The 27,544-nt window shown below is 40.4% G+C and overlaps 1 protein-coding gene across 3 annotated transcripts in view; it reads right to left on the bottom strand.

The window, feature by feature from the left end:
• The window catches only part of LRRC1 (leucine rich repeat containing 1), a 97,955-nt gene that overhangs the window by 52,651 nt on the left and 17,760 nt on the right, over positions 1 to 27,544 (bottom strand). For all 3 annotated transcript variants that reach the window (XM_074538201.1, XM_074538202.1, XM_005485999.4), the window contains exons 3-4: positions 15,292 to 15,370; positions 12,075 to 12,164 (exon numbers count right to left, since the gene is read on the bottom strand). In XM_074538201.1, the coding sequence (XP_074394302.1) occupies positions 12,075 to 12,164; positions 15,292 to 15,370 (169 nt within the window). The remainder of the gene's footprint in view (positions 1 to 12,074; positions 12,165 to 15,291; positions 15,371 to 27,544) is intronic.

The raw sequence follows: 27,544 nt of genomic DNA, 5'->3' as shown, positions 1-27,544 counted from the left end.
CTTATCTCCCTCCCCATCACGCTGAAGCACTGATGAGTAAAATGGTGCAATCTCTTAATTTCTTTTGTTACCTCAGACACCACTTTGGCTGTGGCTGAACAGAAATCTTTGTCAGAATAGCATATTGCAGTTCAACTGCAAGAACTCGGGAACCACCATGTTAACCAGCTGCATCATATCATTAGACTGGGGCATGCCTGTGAATCAGATCAAGAAACTGATCCTGCTTAAAAATAACCCCACAAGGAGAGTAGCACAGATCCTCAATCCAAAACAGAATAAATCCCCTTAAACACCTGGGCCAGCACAGCTGCCAAGGTGGTGCAAGGAGGCAGCTGTGCTGCAGCACTGTGAGCACTCCCTGGCAGCTGTGCCCCTGTGAGCACCTCTGCAGAGTGACTGTGGCCCACCACAGCCCCAGCCTAGCTTCTCTTCTTGTGGCATTCAGCCAGATTATGTTTTCATCGCTAAGGACACAGCTTTCTGAGGGAGAAATGCTTTATTTACTCTACAGCTACTCTCACCCAGAGCATGTTCACAACCCTAACTTCACTCTGGAACAAAAGAAATTATACTGCCCCACACTCCTTTATCCCTTCTACTTCTTCCAAGGTCTTGAGTCCAAATCCAATATAAGCAGACCCCAATAAGCAAAATTAAGCTTCCCACCAACATAGAGATTTAAGTCCACAAAGTTTAAACCAGCAAAGCTGCATCATTAGAGTGAAATACCATGTTCAAGATGGATCCATTTCATAAAGAGGTCAGAAAATGAAAGGAAATTTCCCACTTATTATTCTTATATCGTGCCTAGTTACAGATATGGCTCCCAGCAAACCTATGTGCTGCAATCTAAAATGTGACAGCTACTGGATAAAACAGCACCACATAAAAGACAGGCTGACGTACTGAAGCACTAATCTCCAGCATGTTAAAAAGCAAAGGTACAGCTGGTCCTTACACTTACCAACAGGGTCTTAACAAATTCTGTCTATACCAACATTTTTCTGATTTTACGTTCTGTTGAGAAACATAATTTTGAGTCTTTTGTAAGAAAAAGTTGACATGACTTGTTATTTTTTAAATATCTTTTCTGATTTAGTAACACTCTCTCCAGAAAGTGCAATCCTTCCTTTTCTCAGCTACAAATAACTATTTTTCACAATATACTAAATGAAATAATTTTTTCCCTATGTCCTTAATTTTACAGGTGCACTGCCAGTCCAGTATTTCTAAAGTCCCTGAAAAGAACTAAAGCAAGCCATACCTTATTGATTTCAGCATCTTCCCCTAATTCTAATCTCTATCTTGTAGGGAAATATCAGTCATGGGAAGTTACCATAAAACACAAAGGCAATAGCAATCTAATTTACTCAGACTAAAGAGAGACCCATCAGGACCTGTTCACCAACTGCATTTAGAAATGCAAATGCACCACAGAGCATTGCAGGCTGCTTTCCAATGAACAGTCCTTACTCCCCAAAACAAAAAATCCAACAGAAAATGCTCAAGCAAATGTAATTTATCTTCTAAATGAGAAAAAAAACCTGAAACAACAGCAAAAAGAGGAAAAAAAAACCTAAAAAAACAAACATACCAAAAAAATACTATCAGAAGGAATTATTTCACCACAGTTGAAAAAAGTATTAATATTGTAATAATTCTCACTACAAAAGCTACCACACAGACTTCAAACACTGAGCACATGTGGGAAATTACTGAGCACAAGGAAACAGACAAACCAAGCAGAGGATGAAGGTAACTAAAATAATTACAAGTTTTCCATCTCAGCATTCTTTACAGCTTCCAGTGTAAGGCTGGAACTAAGTTGAATTTAAAGGTACAACATGGCTAAAAATGTCAGTTTCAGTATAAACCAGATATACTCGTTCAGCAATCTACCTACAGTAACTGTAAATATTGGTATTCATTGTGTGATCTAGAGAAGTGAAGAGAATGTGAAATCAATAACTGAGAACAAAACTAATAGCAACAAAGAAGACAAAAATGCTGAAGTGTTTTTTCCTGATGGTTCCAGTCAGGTTTTGAAAGAGAAACGTGCAATTCAACACAATCTACAGACAGGGAATACCACAAATATTCCTTCATCAACTGCAGCAGTCTACTCTAAAACAAAAAATAGACTAGAATCATCCACTAAAACCAGAAACAAAGCCTGTTGCTCTTTTTCTTCCAAAGCAAGTCAGTTTGGACTGATTACAACGGGATTATCAGCACCACCATGTTCCACAAAACAACCTTTTCACTGACAGATGACTCTCTAAACAACAGAGATTTACTGCAATAGGTTTAAAAACATCACTGAAGTTAAAAAAAAATAAAACCGGGAGAAAAAAAAGACAGCTGTTCTGTAGTTACTCTGGATGAAATTACATTTTCAGCATACAGCAGACATTAAATGTACTTTATTTTTTAAAGTTGTAAAATACAAAACTGCTATGAGTTTATCCTAGAACTTTAACCTTGAGAGACAGTTGCAGCATATTCCTCAATCCGTGGGGACAGAAAGTCAGCCTTAGGAGTAACAACAGACAGCACAATACATACAGCCCATTTCTGTCACAGCCCCTGCAAAAAGACTGGGAGCTCCAAGCCCTTGGCAGAGATCAGCAAAGGTTCCTGAGAGAGGCACTGAGAAGCATGGTAAGACATATGCTATTTCCTTGTGGGAAGAAAAAAAAAAAGGCTAAAATTATGGAAATGGAAAGAGAAATGTCGGAAGAGCTAGGAGAAAACAGGATAGATGACAAAAAAAGAATTGATATAAAAGCTGAAGATGCTCAGTCAATAAAAACTGAACAAAGCCCTTCTCTTGATTAATAAAAGCTCCACTTTTTCACCTGATGTCAAAAGCAGCACACAGCTGAGCCAGCACAACAAGAGTACAGGCTTTGGGAAATAAGGAAGCAAAGCTGGAAGAGATGAAGATCTAAAGAACCTGCAGAAATCCATGGCACAATACACACCCCTTCCAGCAAGCTTCAGCTGGTTGGGGGAATATAAAATCCCAAATGTAATTTCTCCTCACGTTTGTAAAACTGCAAAAAGAAGGGAAGATAGAAGAATAGGCATAGCCCCCATATTTATACAGAATAAAATAAGGTCCTGCACAATAATGATAGGTAAGGTGAGAACACAGTACAGATTCTGAATATGGTCTGGTATTACACTCTTTATGCAGCAGCAATGACTTCAAACCACAGCCCAAGGATACAGCACACAGAAATGGGAGATTTAGTCCACATTTTGACCAGCGCACCAGTTCCAAATGATTTCAGTTCACTGGACCAGCATCTGAAGATTACTGGTTCTTAGATACCCTGCCTGTGTATACAGCACATACACTGAAACATTCATCATGACAGTACACTGGGAAGGAAAGGACCCAAAAGTAGCCAATTTACTGTCCTTTTTTTTTTGTGCAGAAAAAGAATATGGTGTCTCTGTCTATTCAAGGGTCTTCCAAGATATAAGCTAACTGTGGTACTCTGACAATGGCATAAAAATGCATTAAACTAGCCATATTTAAATATATTCCAGCCCATAGCCACTGGCCAACTAAAACTACCAGTGACATGTATGACCCTGCCCCAGGACACAGCTGGGGCTAGTTAGATGACTACAGACTCATGTGACAGAATCCCAGTAAGCTACTCCCATCCCACAAGGCTCCCAGCTGCAGATCACCAGTGCACTGAGAGCCTGGCCTTTAGCAGCTTTTATTCTCCAGGAAAATGACAGAGTTAATCAATAACTAGCTAGCTCTCAAAATACCTCTTACTCAGACTCTAAGTATTTGAAGGTACAACATATACCTTTGGGATAGGCTCCTGTTCCAAATCACTCCCAAAAACAACCTTTCTCTTCTCCTCTCGTGACTGTTTCCTCAACTGCACAAACCCTGGAAAGACCAAATGTCCAAACTCCCAAGGCTACATCAACCACATCATCCTGGTCTGCATGAAAAACAGTGTGGTCAGCAGGTCGAGGGAAGTGATTCAATTCTGCCCTGCTGAGACCCCACCTGGAGCACTGCAACCAGCTCCAGGGGCCCCAGCACAGGAAAAGGCACAGTCTTACTGGAGCAGATCCAGAGGAGGGCCACAAAAATGATAAGAGGACTGAAGCACCTATCCTGTGAGAACAGGCTCAGAGAGCTGGCATTTTTCAGTCAGGAGAAGAAATTTTTTACTATGAGGGTAATGAGACACTGTAACAGGACACTCTGAGAAGCTGCAGATGCCTCCTCCTTAGAAGCCACAGTCAGATAGAACAGGGCTTCGAGCAACCATATCTAATGAGAGGCATTCCTGCCCACAACAGAAGGGTTGGATTAGATGATCTCTGAAGATCCCTTCCAACCAACCCAAACCACTCTATCAAATTAGGTGCTTAAAGTTGGATTGTCTCAAGAGCTCCTGTAGCATGTACCCATTTTCAGAGTTAATTACCACTTCAGTTCTTCCCTGAGTCTGCATTACTTCACCCAGTTACTATACCTGCCAGCAATCTATCTTAACTTCCCTGTGCCTGAACAACCAGCTCCATGTGGGTTTTTGGTGTAATGACATCTCTAATTCTACAGAAGCAGTATCGGCCACATAAGAATTCATATGCATTATATGGCAACCTACAAATAGCAGAGTCGTCCTGCCTTGGTTACTTTTGGCTCATAGAAACTTGTTTTACAATGTGAATGATAAAAAAGAGCATTGATGAACTTCTGCAGAGCTAATCTGACAGAACTGAAAAAGAGACCTTCTGTCCACACCATGCAATAGGACAGAATGATCTACGCAAATTCTTAGGTACTGAATGCCAAAAATCCTTAGATGAGTTAGAAATTACAGGAAGTATTAATTTCCTAATTGAGGGCACTTCCTTATTTCAAAACAAACTGATCTTCATACACATCAAGTCCTGTGGTTCTATGCCAGAATACAAGAGAAGCTGGAAAAACAACTAGAAAGCAAAGTAACTAAATTTGGTTTTGATGAAATTGTTAATTTTGTCTCACCAGTATTATTAAAGACCATTCTTCCAGAAATATCTTTGAAAGCTTTCCTCCTCCTCCTTTTTGGAGGCAAAGCAGCTTTCCAAAACTTGTATCTAAATTAAACATTATTCTTTACTCTCAAGTTTAAATGTATAACATTCAGGGGAAAGGCATGAGGCTTGCCATAGCAGTCTACTTCTAGAGTTTGATAAGCAGAACAGCAGCCTAGCAGTAATTCTTGTAACAATATCTGAAATTAAGGATTATGTTCTTAACATTTGTAATTTCTACAGAGCTGGGAGAATTGGACACAAATTAGGGTGGGGAAATACAACTTCCACAGACTGATTTTAAATAGGGACCAAAGAAGTGAAGTTGACAATTTCGTCATCCTGGGTTTTAACGCAAGGACTCTGACTGAAAGTCAGAGAAAAGTGCATTTGCATAGTCAGTTACCTGAATTGAACTGTCATTACCATTAATTGGCTCATAAAAACCTACACATCTCCACAAGTAAAAACTGGATCAAAATTGTCATCAGCCACTAACTGAGGGAAAGCCTCAATAGATGGCCAGTAGGACAAGTCACATTCAAATTTTAAAAATAAAGTTCTACATTTTATGCCCAAGGAATTCTCTAAATGTGTTGCAGGGATAGTCTAAATTGGTCTTACTTGCTTCTCAAGACTACTGAAATGGATTGAGAAGGCTAGGTCCACTATTACAACAAAATTTTTGTTTTTAAAATATTGTCCACTCATGCAACATCAATCTTCAATGACTTCAACAAAAATGGAATTATTTTACTTTTAAAAAATACTGCTAAAGATATGTTAAATATCTTTTTCTTGTGCAAAATAAAGGATGCAACATCTCCTATTTGAAGGCCAGATGGCACTGCATTCACCATTACATTGCTAGTATTCCTGAAATAAACTTCCGAGTTCTTAACATTCAGTTTTGTCATTTACCAACCAGCTGTGATTAACACTGAATGCTCTACCTACTCAAACTCTGTAAATATTTCTTGCCATGCTAAATTCAGTTAAGCCACAGTAGGAGTTCTTAATACTATTTATACCAGCCTAGCCAGACCACCTACATGTAGTCGTCCTTCTATGTATTTGTGAGATAAGCTTCCCCATCACTTCTGTCCTATCATGTAAGACTCTATGTTAATGAGACAGTATTATGCTAAACCTGAAAAGAGAATTAAATTGTCTTGTTCCAGGCAACTTTAAGAACATTTTCCATTCTGTGTGATGCCACCAGATGCATAATCTACACTTGAAACATCCAGGCCTACACTAAGAAAAACACAGGCACAGACTGGCCCAAGAACCCATTCTAAGGATTAGTATGCCATTCTGATCTGCTTCTGGACCATCTGCACTGAGCAGATCACCCTTGCCTTTGAAGATCTTTTATTCTCCAGCTACTTCTTCCATGATCAACATTACAGATTCTGTTTCAAAAGCTGCTGAAAACTTTGAAACCTCTAGAATTAAACATACATATGCAAAACCATCACCCCCAGTGACTAACACGAAGTCTTTGGGTACTTGTGGTTCCATGACTGTTGAAAAGCATGCCTGTAACAAATCATTCTCCAAAACAATGCTCCTAAAGCACACCAACATTTGTTCTATTCTTTTCATTATGTTCACTTTCATAATGAAAGGCCTATTTCAGCATTCTACCTGCTAGCTGCAAATGTTAAGAGGAAAATATCTCTGCTTACCTGGTAATTCCCTTTCAGTAGTAAGGTTCCACAGATCCATTCAGCCTGCTTGCAGCTTGGGGGTAAACCAGACTCATCAGTCATCAGCATCAGAATATCCTTCACATCTAAAAAAATTCACCCCTCCCCACATCAAAAGGTTCTGAAGCTAAAATAAAGCTATGCTACTTTCTTGCATCACAGATTGTGCAATTGTCTTTTAAAAAAAAAGAGTGGAGGGGGAGGGGGAAACTGTGAATGATGGGGATACTACAAATCATGATATTTCTGTGATATTTGTTGAATCCTCAGGATTTTGAAATCATGTCCAAATACACACATGACCATCTGTGTATTTTTAGGGGAAGAATAAAAATTGTGTACAGCAGAGGAAAGATTTTTTTCATCTGCTATGTATGGAACTTTCAAAATACCCTACCTGCCAGTCATGAATAATCTTTTACTTTAAAGTTTAACATCCATAAAAAAAAAAAAAAAAAGTCATCTGGTAATCTTTATCTTTCCCATGCTGAAAAAATGCTGAAAGCTAAAAACTGGATATGAGTTAGGTGTCTGGTGTGCCAATGGGCAGCAGGTCTTCAATCGTAATTTAAAATACACTATTTTAAAGCTCTGCCCTTTGCTTCAGCTGTTTAAGAATTTAGTTGATTTTGGCACCCGTAGAGAACGTGACAAATAACTGTCTTTTTCAGATAGGCATTTCATGCTGAAATGACTGTTTTTCCAGCTAAGGCCAATTCCTCATGAAGTACTGTTCTGAGAGTCCAATGCTAGATTAAACATTGCAGACACATAAAAGGCTTTCCAAAGAAGGTACCTGGATCTTATTCAAGCCTAAGAACCACAAATAAATAACAAACACACAAAGCTGACACAACCTCTCTTCTCCTTCTAGACATTAAGCTGGAGGACCACTATGCAGATCTCTAAAATCAACAGTCTTCACTGGGAAAAAGCCAATATTACAGTGGCCTGAAGCCAACACTACAGAATGAACACATATGGACAAGAAAGGTGCTGGAGTATTCATACTATTATTATAAGACATGCCCTAGGAAGCCTTACAGACATCCCAATTTATTCAAATATCCTTACGTACAAATACTCTATTTTCAATTTCAGGAAAAAGTCATGCCCTGTGTTTTGGCTGCTATGTGAATAAGGAAGTATTGAAGAAAAATAATCCTAGAAGCAAGGGGACATTCCTAAATGTTACCCACGCTGGGAAGAACAGGTTATGCCTGCTTGTTGGGCAGCTCTAGACACAGACGGCCCTGCAGAATAGGCAAGGAAATTAGACTTGCTCTCATTAGTCTGAGAAAGGCTGTAAAAGACACTCCTACTCACAGCTTAAATGGTGTAACTTGTCTCTCCAAATGGTTCAACTAGCCAACAGGACAAGTCCTGCTCCAAACTGCACCCACCTAATTATCAGCTTAAGTATCTCTCATTCACTGCTTTACTCCAAATAGGAACCAAACCACGAGTCAAGAGAACACAAATCACAGAGAAACACAAAAAGCAGCACTGGTAATATGAGGATACCTAGTCTGTTATCCAGTCCTGTGTTCATCACACATCTTTCTAGAAAGCCCTGAAACAGTATATGAGCTTAAAAGAAGTAGGTTTAATCCAGCAAGAAAATACAGCACATGTAACAGCACCAGGAAAGCAGAGTGAAGTGGTCACACAGAGTAAGAAAAGCTGACATACTCGGAGCATGGCTATGCATAAGCAAGAGGAAAGACCAAATGTTCAAGGAAAGCCTTGCCTATGTTCTTCGAACTTCCAGTTGTAAGTATTTAAAAATATTCCTTCTGGCAATACAAAGGAAAAGAAAAATATAGAAGATCTGTGCAGAAGAATGCCTAACAGCACAGTAAAAGTACTGATGGAACTCTACATATCAGCAGTTTGAACAAGTTCAGACACTGGCCTGGGACAGTGAAGCTGAACTCTGGCACTCATACATCAGACCATGGGAAAAACAGACTGGAGATGTCTGTCCAATTCACAAGGAAGACACACTTCCAGTAAGGACTCCCAGCAAGGCAACTCAGCTCTATTATCTGCCATTAGTAAGTACTCACTAACATTAAAGTACTGCTGTTTGTAAAAGATTTGCCATTGCTTTTGCTGCTTTCCCCATTTAAGGGCAAACTGCCATCACCACAAGATTATAAGTAGGTAGCTCAAATACAGAGAGAGAGACACTAAGTACATACTGATCTCTGTGCTACATGAAGATGAGTTGGAGATTTCACTGGCTGTTCTAGGCATTTCCTAGACAGCACCATAAGACTGTAAGCAATCAGGATGCATTTCTCCAAGTTTCCACATACTCCAGTGGCCAGATGACCTGCAGAAAGCACAGGAACTTCAAATCTTTCCTCGAACAAGTCCAACTATAGTAGAATAACTACCGGTATATTTTTACTCAGTGTTTGGCAGATCTCATTGGTCCAGCTTATTCCATCAAATAACAACATGCATTATTATCCAAAGCATACTGAAACGCCAATAAGGCATATTGCAAACACATCCAAACACCTTTTACAGACTTACTTACTCTGCTCAGCCAGAAAACCAAAACTAGCACTACCTTTCAACTCCCAGCGTTGGGGGAATGGAGTCCCAGCAGATGAAAAATAACAAAGGAAGGAACAAGTACAAGTACAAATGTGTGGGTTTTACCTTTGGAAATGCCACAGAGCATTCCACTGCTTTTACCAAATACAAGGTGATTGGCAGCACCATCAAATTCACTTCCAGTAAATGATGAAAATTTTGCCAACTAAAATAGGACAGTTGCACGTGTTGGTAGCCAGACTGAAAAAAAAAAATTCTTACTTACAGATCTAATGCTAAAAAATCAGTAAAATTCACTCTCAAGTGATCCATAAGGATTTTAGGTTTCAGTTCACTACAGGACTTCCCAATAATTTTGAGTTGGAATCAGACAGGAACTCTCTGTTGGACATTCCTCAATAGACTTCAGGAACAAGTACATTTTGGGTGGACACCCCATGAGTTTCCCTCATGCAACATTATCATTCTCCTGAGTTCAAAATGATGCATTTTCATTCCAAGCTTCCTGTTGACTTCCCAACACATTCCTTCCTATTTTGAATACCTGATAAGGCAAAAATAACAACCCCACACATCTGTTTCTGCTTCTTTAAATATAAACTTGATAATAAAAGTTTCTACTAATGACATTAAATTGTTTTTGTAAAAATACAGTATTCATGTTCTAAACAGCTAATGTGGGAATACTTCCCAGATCAAAGCACCTGTCAGACTTGAATAAAGCCTATCCCTCCATGAGAACTCACCAAGAGCACCAGGACAAGCCTGTGGCTCTTCCCAGCACAAGTGAGGACACCAGATTTTTAGTTTCAATATCAAGGATCAGATACTGATTTTAAAAGAGGATGGGTTGCATTGCTCTATTCTGTGAGAGCTCATGCTGAAACTGCTTAGGATCAGTAAGAGGTAAATTTTTACCTTTCTTTCTTGCACAGCTCCGCATATCAACATCACTACAAGTTCTGGTATCCCCATTTTAACTGTACCTGTTTCCAGTCATCTGCTCCAAAACAGAGACTATCACCAGTGACACCACCAAATGAGAGGCAGAACAACCAAGAAGGCAGAGCCACCATAGCCAGTGAGGTGTCAGGGAAGCCACCAACCTTCCTGCAGCTACTGTCTGCAAAGCAGCAGTCCCACAGCATGCTTTTGGAATTTGTGCTTGTCCTGTTTGTTCTATTTATTTTCAGAATAAGGTGGGATCCCCAATTTTTTGCCTTGATTTTCAGTAAATGCAAAGCTTTTCTTACAGACCTTTTCTTAGCTGCCAGTGCTGAAAAAGCTGCATGAAAAGTTATGTGATCTCTTACAGTGAAGGAAGAATACCCCAATATCTCACAGTATGAATATCACAACATGGCCCATGCAATTTTTAGGGAAGACTCTGCCCTAATCACTGGGCTCACACTATCTGTACCTGTTAGTGCTTGTGGGAGGTTTCAAAAGAGATTTTCCACTTCTGTTGCAGCTGGTGTGATGCCAGCTGGGAGCTCTCATACCCATGGGAAGTGGCTGAAGTAATGCCAGTCTGAACTTGACTACATTGCAGCAGCTCTTATGATTAAGATCCTTTCTGCAGGACTCCTCTCTTCAGAAACATCTGGATTTTACTGAACTAACAACCAACCAGTAAAATGGGTAATAGTTGTGTGTGCAGCTCTTTGTCAGGAGAGAATACTAAAGATGCCTACATACGCTCAAGGAGAAACTGGACAAGTACACAAAACAGATTCATTATGGGCTATCAATTAGACAAACCAAAATCCAAAGCTCAGGAAACCCTCTGAACCAGAAACAGTCAGGGGATGGAAAAAAGAGTCATCATACACACACACACACGTTGTTTTTCCAAACCCTCACCAGGCATCCACTTAGGGGCACAGCAGAAGGAAGCTGGGCCAGATGAGCCTTTGGGCTGAATCAGCACAGCCATTCTCAAATGTTTAAGTGAGGAGCCATGGAACTACTACTTCTCTCTCAAATTGGAAAAGACCCCCTTCTCTCCACTAAGGGAAGAGAGATTTCCCATCTGCCCGTGTGGATGTTTATTTCAGTCAAAAGGAGGCACATAAACATTGCTCACTTCACTTTCCACATGTATCCACTTTGAAAGTCTCTCCTTGCAAAGCTGATCTACTTTCCAGAGTGAACAAACATCTTAAAAATGCATAAAATTTCATCTTAAAAGCTGTTCCATGAATTTTCATCTCTACAACTCCCACAAAAGTTTTTTTTCAAAACCAGACTGCTCCCATAGCTAGTTAGGAAGCTTCTAAATTTCCATCCTGATCTCTACCAGCTTTTACCCATCTGTTCTTGTGCCAGCAATTGCCTGGTTTTGAGCTAAGCTGCAAGCCATCTGACATGTTCACAATAATGGATCAATGGTCTACTTAGGAAAGCAAAAGGTCAGATCAGCATGACAAAACACCGAATTAATTTTGCACCTAAAATTCCAAGCTATTTTAAATTCTAATGAACAGAGTTTAACTGTACACATACACACTACAAGTTCTGCATTAAGCTGCTCAATGCAAGTGATAATACCATTTTTTAGGATTTTTTTTAAGAGATCCCTCCAACTTCAAAGAACAGAAAAAAATAAGGGTAGACCTGTAAATAATTTTATAGATGTATTAAATACAATTATGTGAATCATTTATACAGGAAGTGCAACAATAAAGAAAAAAAAAATTAAAAGGTAACAAAGTGCAAAGAACTTACTTCCCAATGTTTTCAGGTAGTGCTTGCAGAGAGATGTCATTTACTGAAAGACACGTCAGATTCTGCAATTCAGGAAAGCTTTCAGGCAACCTGTGGAGATATTAATTCAAATCAAGGACTTCCAGAAGTACTCATTTTCATGTGAGTAAGACTCTAACAATTATACACAGAGGGAGGAAAGCCCAGATTCTAGCATGAAAATTCTAAAGATCATAAAAAGCCACCCAAAATTTAGGGACTTTAAAGTTTATTCTGTGTCAAAGAACAGGTGATATACCACTCCTTCCCTGCACCCAATTTGCAACTTCAAAATGCTATAGGGCTTGAGAACATTTTAAGCATTTTCAGAAAACTGAAAAACACAAAAAAATCAAACACATTAAAAAATAACACAAACTTTTTTACTATTATTTTCCTGTATAACCAAATGGCAAAATGATTAAATTTTAATCTTATTCAGGCTCCAGTTACATACAGGCTAATAGTATGGCCATTTTCTATTAGCTGCTGGGCTACTCTTCAATTGCTGCTTTTTTGAAGAAACATGCTGTTCACTGCAAAGACAATGTTCTGCTGTTACAGCATTGCACATTTACTGGTTCGCAGCACAACAGCATGTTAACCCCTCCTTCTTACACTACAAAATGCAGTCACACGCAGAACACTTGCAGAGCTCCCAACGCCTTTAGGTCCATCACCCAGCTGGTGCTCTGCAAGGTGTGGCTCTCCACTCCCTCACCCTGAGGGGCTCCTGTGCCCTTGCTCCTCACTGGCCATACCAAGAAGCTCACACCAAACGAGAGACAGGATGAGCTAAGGGGGCCAATTAGGTAAAGAGGCAGAAGCCCCTGGCCCAGCCACTCAACTTCTTCTCAGCCCCCAGAGCATGCAACCTAAGATCAAGCTGTAGCACTTGGTTTGGCCCCTGCTCTCCCATCACTCAGCTCAAGGCACATGGTATGACCTGCAGGCAACCTGAAATGGAGACACATTAACAGGAAAATACAACTCTGCACAGGGGGGATGGGGAGAAAGAAAAAGGCAAATTATAGTGTGGGGTGAAAGGGAGTTTTCATGTGATCAATTCGGTACTGCACTACTTCATATTCTGGACCTTATTAACAGAAGATGCTCAATATCTTCAAAATGGAGCTTCAAAAGCTCCACTGGGACCACTCATTACCATTTAGACTCTTAACAGGTTTGAGAGTGGCCTTAAATCATTTGATTGTCTTTTGCTCACCCTGATGTTAACAGGCAGCTGGAGTCAATAATTACTGCAGGTCCCTTCCAACTAGAACTATTCTATTCTCTCTACAGCAGGCAGTGGACTTCCATATCTAAAATTAATCTATACATGTGCATAAATATAAATGAATGCATCTGCTTTTTACTGATATAAATAATATATAAACCAGAAATAATCTGAAAACAGCTGGAAAAATGGTCTGCCAGCCATCTTTAATGCTCAGTTTCATCAGAGATTTAAGTTTGACAATGAGGCAGCATACTGTATTAGTGGTAGGACATGGATTGCAAAGATGTCCAACTGGCTTTTAAGCTTAGAGGAATTAAAAACAAGAATCAATGGCTAAAAAAATGTTCCAGAATATTACACAAGAGTAACTATTTGACTTCCCACTTTGCCTGGGCAAATCAGTGTAAAAACTTACATGCTATTATATAGGTAAAACTGAAATTCTGGATCTCATCACAGAAATACCTGGCAAGCATATGTAAACAGTTCCTGGAATCTTTCTAACTTGGACTGCTTGGAGTGATGTCTTCCAGGACATGCACATGCTTAGGAGCCACTTTATCAAGAATTTTTAGAATTCCCTTAAATTATCAACACAGAGTTATGAGATCTATTTCAACATCACTGAAAAACTCTTTTGTGAATTCCACAAAGCAGTAGCTGTGCATTACAGCTATTGTTTAAGGACACACATTACTCTGGTCTCAGGCCTTACTGAGCACACCGAATGAATGAAGGAGGGTAACTAGAATACTATTACTGACACTTCTGATTTCAATACCAGGAGACACAGATCTGAGCTTTATACACTGCAACTGATGCCTGGAAAAAAGCTGCTCAGTGACCCTCACCACTTGTGTATCCAAACATCAGTTCAGCCTCAGTTTGCTTTGCCGGATTTTTGTGGTATTATTATCCTCACTATATAAATAGGCTACAGAGCCAGGGGGATTAAGATCACAAGTGTCCCTTTAATGCTCAGCGATGTGACTTTCAGAGAACTTAGGAGGCACTATGGGCAATATTCAAAGCACACTTCTGAAGAATCTGAGCTGTACACGTGGGAGAAGCAGTCTTGCAAAACCACTGGAGCGGCTTAAGCTCTTACAGACTCCTGTTTGTTAGCACTGCAGCAGCCCAGCAAGCCAGCCAGCCCTGCAAGTATCCCAGTACAAAGCAAAGCAGGTCACTGAGCGCCCACTGTGAACACACTGCCTTATGTGACTTGCTCAGCATCACAAAGCAGCTCTGTGGCAACGGCTGGTTCAAGAAATAGTTCTTCAAATAGTATTCAAAGGCTTTAACTAGCAAATCACCTCCTCTTCGCCAGTTCCCACCCTCACTTTACTAGACAAATTCCAAATTCTTTAGAAAATTGAACAGAGAAATGTAAACAAAACTCCTCTTCCATACTAGAAGTGTGCATAACCCCAAAACCTCAGCTGCTGAGAACAGAGGCTGGCAGCAGACTCAGCAGCCACTGACAAACACAGCACATTTCTGCCTCATGTTACTGCATGTCACTGTGTCCCAATTGATGGCAGGGTGATGAAATGCTAGTCCAAGCTTTAATCATTAGTAAAAGCCATTATCTGCAGCAGCTGATCTAAAGCCTATTCCAAATCGTCAGGCACCTGGGTTTGTGCCAATTGATTCCCTCTAACCACTGCTGTATCTTTCCCATGTACAAACATGGTTTTGCTATGCATTTAAGAAAAGGAATGAAAATCATTTTATAGACTATCAGATTTACCAAATCAGATTTTTCTGGCTGGCTAACAAATTTCATCCCCACCCAAAGAAGGATGCACATCACTTTTTAAATCTGAACTTTTGCTGCAGTCCCTGCCAGAGGCAAACGCTCTGGGTCACAATTTTTAAGGGCTTATGTAAAATCATAATTGTTACAGCAGGACTGCAATTCTGGTATGTCATATACCAAGAAGAAGGTGAAGTTACCTAGTCAGTGGATTGCCACTGAAATCTGCTACCTGTAGTGCTCTGCAGAATGAGATGCTTTCTGGTATTTCAGGAATATCTGCAGAAGAAAAAAAAAGGAAAAAGTTGTCAGTAACTGTATGGCATCTGCATTGAAATTATTGCTTAATGTCAGTAAGTAATTCACTGCTGCAAGGTGTTATCTTGGTATCTTTCAAGACATTTTAACATGCAAGACTGCTCCCTGTCCAAGTACAGAACTATAGAAGCAGACCCATTTTGTGCTTTTCTCACCTCATTTCCCCCTCCTGCTCCACGTTCATCTTCCTACTACTCACCTGTCCTTGGACTGATCTTTATCAGACTCTGCCCATCAAAAGAATCAGACAACCAATATGCTAGGACTGCCCTAAAGAGCCAGTTATAATCTGAACCTCTGGTGAATTGATCAATACATGCCCACATTCTGTAGTGGAAGAAAGAACATGGGAAAGGAAAACAGTGGAAGGAAGAAGAGAATGTGCAAGTCTCTCCACATGCAATTTACACTCATGGAGCAGAAACAACCTCCCTTACACCACAGCCAAGTAATTAAAAAATTATATTTACACTCACAGGTTGCAAATAAGTACTACCATAACTACACCATTTCAGATTGCCAGGAAGTAAACAGAGATATTTGTACATGAAAACAGGTGGATTTTTTTCAAGGAACTTCAATACAGCACATATATATGGTCACGTCAAGTACATCTTAGAAATAAAATTGTCTTCTGGCCCTCTTACAGCAAATCGAATATCCACAGAAATAAAATTGTCTTCTGGCCCTCTTACAGCAAATCGAATATCCACAAATAGGCTATGAGTCCTCTGATTAAGTACCTGTTTACTGTCACTGAGATCCAGCAAAAATTAAACAAATATTTATGTTTCCTTGAATGTCAAAATTAATCTTTATGACTGATTTTGAAAGTAATTTTAAAAATTAAAATTTTAAGTAAAGGTTGGACTTCTGTTTCAAAGATTTTGGCTATTTCCACTGACCTCAGCAGCCATGTATGACCTAAATACATTGTAAAAAAAAAAAAGAGAATTAGTTCTTTTCCTACCTACCTGACTAACTCAGAATTGAATGCCCATGAAATTTGTTCAGATTTTCTCCCCAAAAGAGGTGTGATGGAGAAAGAAGCGCAGAAAAGAGGAAAGTACCTGCTCACCAGGTTTATCTCTTGCAAAGTAATCTCACCGAAACCATCTATTTTGAATGCTTCCCAACTCAGAACAAAATCACAGAATGGTTTGAGTAGGAAAGCACCAAAAGCATCACCTAGTCCCACCCCCTGCCACATGCAGGAACACCTTTCCACTAGACCCTGTTGCTCAAAGCCCCATCCAACCTGGCCTTGAAGACTTCCAGTAATGGGGCATCCACAGCTTCTCTGGGCAACCTGTTCCAGTCCCTCATCACCCCCACAGCAGTTAATTTCTTCCTAAAATCTCATCTAAACCTAGTCAAATAGACACTGGAACTTTTATCTTGCATTACAGCAACAACAAATATGGACACTGAACTTGGCTAACCAACAGCAAGTAAAAAATGTCATCCACTATCCAGTCTTCATGCTATTCTTCCCTGGGAACTATCTGCAAATGTTCTGGAACAGGCATCTCTATTTCAAACCTTCTGAGGATGAAGAATTACTTATTTCTGTGCAACCAAGCCAGCATCCACAAACTTTGAATGCATTTATGTACACACACAACCCTTTCCCACGGAGATACACACTTTGGCATGACAGTCATTCTCACTGATTAAAAACAAACCAGCAAGCAAACGACAAAAAGTAAAGCTAAAGTAAAAATAACTATGCTAATTTGTTTGGGGAAAAAATTATATATACATAAAAATATAACATATAAAGCAGAAGATAAATCCTCAATGAAGAAATTTCTAAAACTAATCACGCTACCGATTTCCTCTCCCAAAATACAGTTTCACTGCCATTCTGCAAATAGTTTCTCTTGTACTTCTGTATGAGGTACTACAAAACCCAGAAAATATGCCTTCTCAACACAACTATTTTGACATGCTTTTCCTGTTGTAATGGTCTTGGATACTATCTGTAAAAGCCAACAATCACCTACGCTAAGGAAAAAATTACTCCAATATATATAAGATATCACTTGCAAAAACACAGTATATATACTGCTTATAGTCCGGATGTATTTGCAAATTACTGAATCTGTTCTGAAAATAAAATGTGCTTTCCCAGACTATGAAGTCACTACATGACCAAAATTCTTCAATAAAAAGAAGAGACAGCAAACAGACACAGCAAAAACAAGAGAAATTTCATTTTTGTGGGTTTTTCTCACATAATCTCTGACCCAGGAGACATGGGTAAAGCAATGTTGGAAGGAAGAGTTTTCCATGGACAAGAGGCATTGGGTTAGAGAACACCTAGGCAGACTTGACTTCCACAAGTCCAAGGGCCCTGTTGGTGCACGCTCATGTGTGCTGAGGGAGCTGGTGGACACCATGGCCAGGCCACTCATGAAAGGTCATGGGGATGAAGAGAGGTGTCTGAGGATTGGACAAAAGTAAATGTCAGCCCAGTCTACAAAAAAAGCAAGGAGGAGGACCCAGGGAACTGCTGGTCTGCCAGCTTCACCTCAATCCCTTCAAATAGATGATAAGAAGGTGATCAGGAATAGCCAGCATGGATTCACACCTGATGAAATTTATTGCCTTCCACACTGAAACAACTATCTGGATGGATGAGGGGAGAGCAATGGATATTGTCTCTTTGGACTTTAGCAAGGCTTTTGACACTGTCTTCCACAACAACCTTGTAGGCAAACCCAGTAGGTGCAGACTGAACAAACGGACAGAGGACAGAGACAGGTGGACAGAGAACTCAGTGAGCTGTGAGTCCACACCTGGAGAGCTGTGCCACATTCTGGGCTCCTCAGTGTGAGACAGGGAGCTCCTGAAACAGCTCCAAAAGGTGGTTAAGGGGCAGGAGCACCTCTCTTACAAGAAAGGCTGAGGGACTTGGGCCTGTTCACCTCAAGAAGAGACAACTGAGAGGGAATCTCCTCAACGTCTATCAGTGTCTGAAGGGAGGGTGTCAAGAGGATGTTTCTGGGCTCTTCTTGGTGGTGCCAAGCAATAGGACAAAAGGCAACAGATGGAAACTGATGCACAGGAAGTTCCACATGACTATAAGGAAAAACATCTTTACTGTGCAAGTGGCCAAGCACTGAAATAGGTTGCCCAGAGAGGCTGTAGAATCTCTTCCCTGGAAATATTCAAGAATCAGCTGGACACAATCCTATGCAATCCTGTGGTACAGGACAATCCTGCTTGAGCAGGGAGGTTGGATCAATGACCCACTGTGATCCTTTCCAATATTACCCATTCTCTGATTTTGTAAAGTGCATCCCCCTCACTTGATTCTTTTTCACTATTCATTTCTCTCTTCTGCCAAATATGGACAAAAGGATGGACAAAAATTCAGTGCAGCTCTCTGAAGCAAGGATCATTATACATTTACTGGATTCAAAAAGGTTGAAATGTAACTCATTTTCATTGCCAAGCATCTTAAAAAGATTTCTCAAGCAAAACACAAGATACTTCATCACTATGTGTGAAGATTAGTGTAACATTGCATTGAATAAATTAATTCAGAAGAGAAAAGAAGAGGCACATTTTACTATATGACAAAATGAATGAGTGATCATTGTAGCAGAGAAGATAACGGTCCATAATAAAACCACTGACATAATCAATGGAATGCAGCAGAGGATATTAAAATATATAAAGAAGTCCTTGTGTCTCTTGATGGATTAAGAACCTTTCACCATTAGTGTTGAGTACTCAATTTTGTTACAGACATCAACATATACGTACCTGCCAGTATCAGCAACAGTAAGGTTGAATACTTCTCTTGCCATTGCTGGATAACCAGCTCAAATCCTACTTAAATATCTAGGATTCTTCTAATGCTACACTCTGATGAATGCTTTGCATTTACACGCTGCCCCAAATGTCCTGGTATGCAGATTGTGCAGCACTGCTAATAATACAGCCATAAACCAAACATAAGCCCTGTGACGTGTGACAGTACAGATACACTGACAGCAGAAATGAACTTGTGGCAGCAGCAGTGGATCAAAATCAGACTCAACAGTCATGTATACAAGAGGGCATGTGTCCCCCTCTCCATTCAAAGCACCTCTTCTGATGTTTATATGTTTATTGTTACAGTTTGCACAAGAATTTGCTAACAATTTCGCAAGCCCTGTACAAGTAACTTCAGAAGTAAATTTGACACTAGGGAATTCTGTACTGCCTAGATAAGGAAATTACTTCGAAAAATCCTTCTGATTGATGATAATCCTTTTCTCCTCTCCCCCCCACCTTTTTTTTTTTTTTTTTTGAAGATTTTTACAACAGTTACATCAGTCAATCCACATTCCCCCACTTTTCTTCCTCTAATGGCTGGGAGGGTTATTTTTAAACTGATAAAATTTTTGTAGGGCACATTTTTCCAGCATTCCATATTAAATTTCAAGAACTGATAATATTCCACCTACAAAAAGGCTACACAGTGCAGCCAGCACCCTTTATACATCCTACAACATTGAACATCATTTCCAACACCTAATCAATATCACAACACCAATGGCCAGGAAAGTCCTGGGCTGTGACAGGGCTGCCAGACCAGAGCTACTCAAACAGTGACTCTCGAGTATAAGGGTAGAGGTCAAAAAAGTATTTTTGCAAGAACTTTGCTGAATTCTCAGATATGAGAGATGCCCCACATTCCTCAGGGAGAGTTTACCACGCTCAAGAGTCCTTGAGGGAGCAACTACTGGATGCAGTCATATTTTCCAGCTATGAGGGCAACACAGAGCACTGTGTGTTAGGAGCACAGGAGCTGGCACACTGCATACACCCCAGCCAGAATCAGCAGAACAGATTTACCTGGTCATAGTGGAAAGTCCACCAAGAGGTATATATACAGCACTTTTACATAAAACACCTTTAACTGCTTGGCAACTAGTAGTAACTCATAAATGTAATTTAACATTTGATTACTTTACACCAAATTTATACCCAAGGAAGCCCATTCTAGACTCAAAGACTGTGAATCCATGCAGCATTACCCCTCAGGAGAGATAATCAGCAGCAAATCAGGTCTCACCCACCCAATTCAATACACAGATTATTTCTCATATATAATATACATTATCAAGTATGGTATTTACACATACACGCACACACACCGAAGGTCCATGGAAGCATTAAGCACCACAATGCTCAAGTGATTTAGGAGCCTAAAGGTTCTCTTGTCACTTCCAGGGGGGCTCCTCTGTGCCACCCACCTTCTCAGAAGGATCCCTGAGAAGCCTGCTCCTGGAAAAGCTCAGTTTTCCAGCCCTGCTCTCCATCTCTCCTCCCTCTACCAAACATGGAAGGAAACTGCTCACTTTGTCAAATACCTTTCAAGTGGGAATTTGTGCTGCAAGCATTTGTTTGTCTTTCTGAAGGGCTCTCCAGCTGGAAAGCCCAGCTGAGCAGGCTGCTGTGACACAAATGTCCCCACCACATCTCTGCACCCTCCCAAATGCAGCTCCCAAGGGTCTGATCCTGCAGGGGGAAGGGATGGAGGAAGGTTACTCATCCTCTCCCTCCATTTCCATACTGATATAATGACATTCTCATTGATCAGACAGGTTTCCCTTTTTTTAAAACCAGGAGGCTCCGCTACTAGCCCTGAAGTCAGAAGTAATCAACCTCTTGTGCTGAAGTGCTACAAGTTTTGGGGCACAATGTGACAGGAGTCATGTGGTTCTTGCAAAGTCTATTGAGATTAAGTGGCTCTTTTAACAGGCTGTAACATTTTCCTCTTCAGGCTCTGAAGCTGAGGATATACAACACACAAGAGATAAAGTTCTTTCAAGACTTGTCTTTACAGCTTTAAGGAAAATTCACCAACAGGTTCAGGTTGCATTTTCTCAAGTAAATCCCTTACTGAATAATTAACAAGAAACTTAAGAGACACGTCTCATTTCTCCTCCTCACTGCTTCTGGAAACATCCCTTTCCAAAACACCCGAGGCACCAGGGACAAAGTCCTCACAAAACAGCATTTCACATATACATTTATATTGGACATGTTACTTGAAAGAAAACTGCAGGGACATAAGAACAAGCTGGATTTTTGAACAGATAGCATGTTGTAATTCAACAGACTATCCTTCTCAGCTGCAGCAAGCAGCAGGAACAGAGATCAGGAGCTGTAAATTTGAAACAGGAGGAAAAAAGAAGGGGGGAGGGAGAGGGAAGAGCTGGAAGACCAGATCACAAGGCAAAAATAGTTTCAGGTGAATTAGGTGCAAGAGCCCAAGTTTGACAACAAATTTATGTATTCTACCTTTTCACTTATACATGCCAGTCAAGAGTTGAACAGAAGAGTTAATGGAGATATTTTTATAAGAATTTCCACCATGGACCTCAAGGATAACAGGAATTAAATACTTTTAGTCTGAGAAGTAAGTAAAAATTGTGAAAACTAGTATTCTATGAATACCTATGAAGCTGTGGATGAGAGAAATTTATTCCAGAATAATTCTTCATTAACTTCATTGTCATGTCATCTTACGTTCTCAATAAAATGGAAACTGAAACCCAAGTAAATCTGTGAATACAAGCACTAACAACTTGTCTGCAGATTACCATTTTATCATCTCTAAACTAGATTATTCAGAAAATTAAGTTTTTATTTTATGTCACTCCTATATGTACTGTCTGATGTTTAACACTCCAGCTGACACTTGAGGCAGGCCTAAGGTTTCTGCCTCCAACCTTTCCTGCTCCTCTCCACAACTTTCCTTTAGCTTTGTATGAAGGCACTATTGCTAGATGCACTATCTAGATTGCTAGATCCTTATGAAGGCACATAAATACATTAGCAAAGTCTCATCAGAAAGAACAGTTAAATATGGCAGAACATGCCATGATGGAAAAATCCACTTTTCTGCAATCCTTTTAAAAATAACATCTTCTAGACTTCTCTAATTAAATTATTCTATCATGAGATTTCATTTATCTTCTCTTTCTCAATCACAGTCACCACTTGCTGCTTCTTCCCTCGCCTTGATGAGAAGCCCTGCACAAGGACATGGTCCAGTAATTTCTCTCCTCACCTTACTTCTCCTGCTGCATATAAAGCTCTCCTCTTCCTCCAACCTACTGACATCAAATTGATTTTAGTGACAGATTCACAAATCAGATTCGCTTTTACATCACTTCTTCAAAGTAAGTAAGAATTTCTACATGCCTGAGGCATTGTGCAGAGCTCCAGAGTCCAAAAGTAATTTGCAGGAGGTGTTTCTTTCTTCCCTAATCTGCTCCTTTGTACATCAATCCCTAAACTTCATGTGTAAGACATTAAAGTGATGATGTTTTTAAGCACAAATTTTAAACTAACCTCAAGGGAGAAATGGGAGATAATACAAAGAAAAGGTGTGTCACAAGAAATCAGATGTGTCAAAAAAAGCTCAACTCAAAAAAAATCAAAACTTAGGCATGCAACACAATTGTTAGCAAGCAGCCATCTAAAAGAGCAAAAAATTATCTTATCTCCAAGTCTGCTCTGCTTTCATTAGCACAAAAAAATCCCCAAAATCCCCACAAAACCAAAAGCCAGTTACTATTCAGACTATATGCAGACTATATGCAGTTACTATATGCAGACTTAAGTTACTCTACCACCATACAGAACACAGCAGTCTCTGGTGGGGTGTTCCATCACTTTCAGGTGTACACACCAGGGTTGCAGCAACTGCATTCACAGGATGCTTTCTTGTATCAGATAAGACATGTCCACACAGGAGTAGGAGAGCAAATCTTGTTTGTCTGTAAGCAGTCACTTGCACACCAATCAGTTCAGAAGGCAAACAAGCAACATCCAGAGTTGCATATGTTAACAAAAAAGATGTATTTGTCAACTATACTGCCTTCCAGCACAGATTGCTGGCTTCAGGATTTTTCCTTGTCCCGTGAGAAAGAAAGCATCAATTCCCATCTATTTCTCAGCATCCTAGGTTGTGCTATTCACCACCAGACCGATATCAGTACATTGATGTTAAGGCAGTTGGTGGCAGGCAGAGAAGAATAGGATTTAATGGAGGAAGTCTCTGCTCAGATGCTGTGGAAATGCAGCAGAGGTGGACAGCCAGACTCCAGGCAAGAGCACAAAGCAACAGCAGCAGCTGCCAGATGAGAGAGCAGAATCCAGGGACTGGATGTGAGGCTGCGGGACAAGGTCAGAAGACTCAAAAGTGCTTCTCCCTACTTAGCTTATCTCTTCACTGTACAACAGCTGGATCATCAGCCCAGGCTGAACCAAAACAAGTGTTCAAGCCTTTCTTCCATCAGAATATCTAGTTTGAAAAAACATTGGTTATCTTGTTTTCAGTGGGGGAGAGGGAAAGAGGAACACTTGCTCACTTTGTGGGCAGAAGGGAAGGATCCTGCAGTACAGATGACAGGCACACCTTGTAGTGCAAGTGGCTGAATGAAGAATGGGAAGTACTGATGTGCAGGCACTGCTACAAACAAGCGAGGTGAGTCTCAGACAGCAAAGCAAAGATTCTACATCACCCTTCAGCAAGGCCTACTCACTTGGCCTTCTAATTACTTGTTGAATAAAATTTATCTACCACACAATGCATGTGGTGTCCTGATGATGACCAAGATCTCTAAAGAGACTTTCAATCAGGTTGTAAAATGACTAAAAAGAACAAAGACTTCAAATAAAAAGCAGAAATACCAAATTGTCTGCAGCTGAAAGTAGGACAGTTAAATACTATTGTTGCAGAGTTCTCCAAGCACCCTGAGAGCTGAAGACAAAACAAAATATAAGTTTCTAAATTTGCAACTGTGATCCATTTTGGAAGCAAGGAAAACTTAAGAATCAGGGTCATGGAGCACTTGGAATACTGATCTTCTAGAGACTGACTTCCAAAATCTTGGACTCTGCTTAGACCTTGCATAGCAGGAACGCAGTCTTTCCTCACACGGTGTAGTGATTATTGACATGCTTGTGAGGAACCATCTCTACTGTTATGGTAATCCTAAAGTAGCTTATGCATCTTTGGTTAAATCTGTAATTATTTTCATATAAATGACAGCATATGGCAACTGTGAGGAGAGAGGATTTTGAAATGAGAATAGTCTCATGTCTCAAGACTTGTATCCAGAACAAGCACACTATCAATACAGTTGTAAGTTCAGTTTAATCAGAAACTACAAAAATGGGTAGCAACTAATATATCATGTAACCAGAGTTCATCTCTATGGTAGGTATAAAATATGAACTGTACACATTAAACAAACAGTATTATTCTTACTGGTCATCATAGTAAAGAACCATGTTGAGAGTTTGGTATCAAGCATCATGCAGAGCCAAATAAAGCTTAACAAGATGTGCCCACACAGAGATTTCCTCAGCAGGTGCCACAGCAAAAGCCATCACTTCTCAGTTCACAAAGTAATGGATCTCAGCTCCACCAAGAGCTGAATCAGCAAACAGAACAGGAATAACCTATCTACCAATAAGATAAAAAACTATTTCATTCTCCCACTGCACTCACACTTGCATCTTTTCCACGATTTTGAGTCTTGGGGTTTGATCATAACACCAAACTGCAAGGTTACAGACCACTTCCACAGAAGACCACACCATCTGAGTCCCCTTACCAGCTGCCAACTGGAAAGTCACTATAGACAGCCAGTGCAAAACTGCCAGCACAGAGCAATTACCAGTGCTATGGGCTAGCATCACCAAGTCCTTGGTATACACATTCAATGGAAGCAAGAGGAGCAGCAGAAAAGCCTGCCAGGCCTTGATCACAAACAGACAGCAATTCACAGGCAGACACAGCAGTGCAAGAAGCTCCTCTCCTACAAAAGCAACAGGGCCAGCCTGCACCAGAGAAAGGGGTGGACAGCAGGACGGTTCAAATGGCACTCCTAAAGCTGGGAAGGATAGGAAAGCCACTCCAGTGCCTAATTCCTACTATCTTAGCTCACAGTGATTTTCTTTTTGTGCTAAAACAGCTGAATGAAACAAGCTGCTGACAATCTGTCAATGGCTGTGAAAGGTGTATGACATTAAGAACAAAAGGCCTGGGTTCCACAGCACACCTGTTAAGAGAAAGCGTGTGCAGGATAGAAATTTCTTTCAAGTAAGAATACAACAGTTAAATTAACAGCTTCAGGGCATTTTAAGGAACATGCAATATCATGACAAAAACACATGAGTGGAGCTTGGAGGATTTATTATTTGTCAAAGGCAAAAAATACCCCTCTTCTTGGAGAAGAGGGATACTAAAAAGGATTGCACCACCTCTGCAAAAATACAGCATACATGCATAGTATACATAATCCTAAATATCAGCATGCATTAAATTAACTGCAGAAACTTTATGCATTGCCCCTCCTGTCCAGAAGAAGCTACAGAACAAGAAAAGCCATTAACATTTTAATGAACCCGGGATAGCAAGGCCCTAAGCTTTAAGAATTTGGCCTCCAGGGGTTGTGCAAGAAGAAAAGGGGGGATGGAGTCACTGAAGGAAATCTCTGGGGGATGAGCAGCACGGGGTAGCAACCTGTTACAGCTCACAGGGATCTGAAACACAGGGCATGCCTCTGGAAGAAAGGGAAGATAAATGAAGATTCAGTCGAGGCACCAGGAAAGAACTGCTGACATTTGAGCACATCTTTCTGTCTTTGGAGACGGCACTTCATAAATCACAGGGTCTATCAGGACTTACCTGAGATAAATGTCTGAGTTCTGTGGGGAACAAAATAGCACATGGGCACTTGTGACTGGGCTTGGAGCAGAATCCTCCCCTCCCTCATGCAGAGCAAAGACTTGCACTGGAGCTCCATGCAAAGCACCTGAGCCCTACCCAAGCTTTAGGGTGATCAAGCAAGAATGCTTCAGTGACCCAGCGTCTTCACAGAATTCACCTGTGGTATGAGAATCCAGGAAAAGATTTGATCAACCCTGGTGAGTCTGAGGGAACCAGCAGTAGCTTCAAACACACAGCCAGGTGAGTTTCTATCTCAGAAGATTCTTCAGGGAACACTCCTGAGTTTCAGACATGCTTTGCCAGCAAGTCAAAAGCGCAGGCACGCACTGTTGAAATCCTACTGTGTCTGTTTTCTTTAGCCTTAGAATGAGCACATGAGCTTTTTGAACAACTTGATACCAAGAAGCAGAGACAAACTGGATTGCCAAATAACCTTCAAAGTGTTCACCATCACTATGCTGTTTTCTTAGCACAGCTTCTGTGCCCTCTTATATTCCAGTCCTTGATTCATCCTTTCAACCTTAGCACAAATAACAGCCTCAGCCAGACTAGAAAAGCACAGTAGGGATGCTTCCTAGGAAAATCTGCATGAACACATGGGCCTTCCAGGGCATGAGAAATAGCATCAACATGCAAATACTCCAGGAAAAGTTTAAGAATATATGGCTGCTAGCCTTCCCAAATCCTTTTCCTTATGCACCACTGAGGCTATCCTTACCTTCCCCAGATTTCTCTCACATACACAGGGAGCATCAAATTTACATCTGCTCAAGACTTTTTAGTTTTATCTCTTTGAAGGATGTTTGTAGTTCTAGAGTCACTCATTAACCAAGAAACTGCTAAAAGAATTTATTATTGTAGCACATTTTTAACATATATACTAACACATCTTGGGCATTTTAGAACACCTGAGAGTTTAAGAGAGACACGTGTCAGAGTTTCCCTATGGACCCTTCCCAGGAGTGTACAAAACAATGCTACCTGCATGGCACATAATGCTGTATGGCACACGTACACAGAGCTACCTGCAGAGATCAGCAGAGACTGATCCCTCCTCTAGATTCAGCACCCCACAGCTGCTCCAAGCACAACTGGCCACCACAGCTTGGAAGGGCACCCAAGTCCATCCCTATGACACACACATCATCTCACGTGGCTTCAAATGTGAAGCCATATGTTCATATGTTGGCCAAAGGGTTATAAACTAGGAGAAAGGAAGACATGTTATCATTTTATTATGGCAGAAATAGAAATACTCAGTTTATTCAAAACCCTTTCCTCCTTCTGTAATGAGAGATTGAAACAGAAAAAGCTATTCCCATGGAGAGAACATTAAATGAATTTATATCTGCATTTTTAAGCTCTTGAGGAAACAGAATGGCCAG

This window comes from Zonotrichia albicollis, chromosome 3, assembly GCF_047830755.1.
Source record: "Zonotrichia albicollis isolate bZonAlb1 chromosome 3, bZonAlb1.hap1, whole genome shotgun sequence".
NCBI classification, from domain to species: Eukaryota; Metazoa; Chordata; class Aves; order Passeriformes; family Passerellidae; genus Zonotrichia; species Zonotrichia albicollis.
This window is presented reverse-complemented; position numbering and strand designations above follow the sequence as displayed.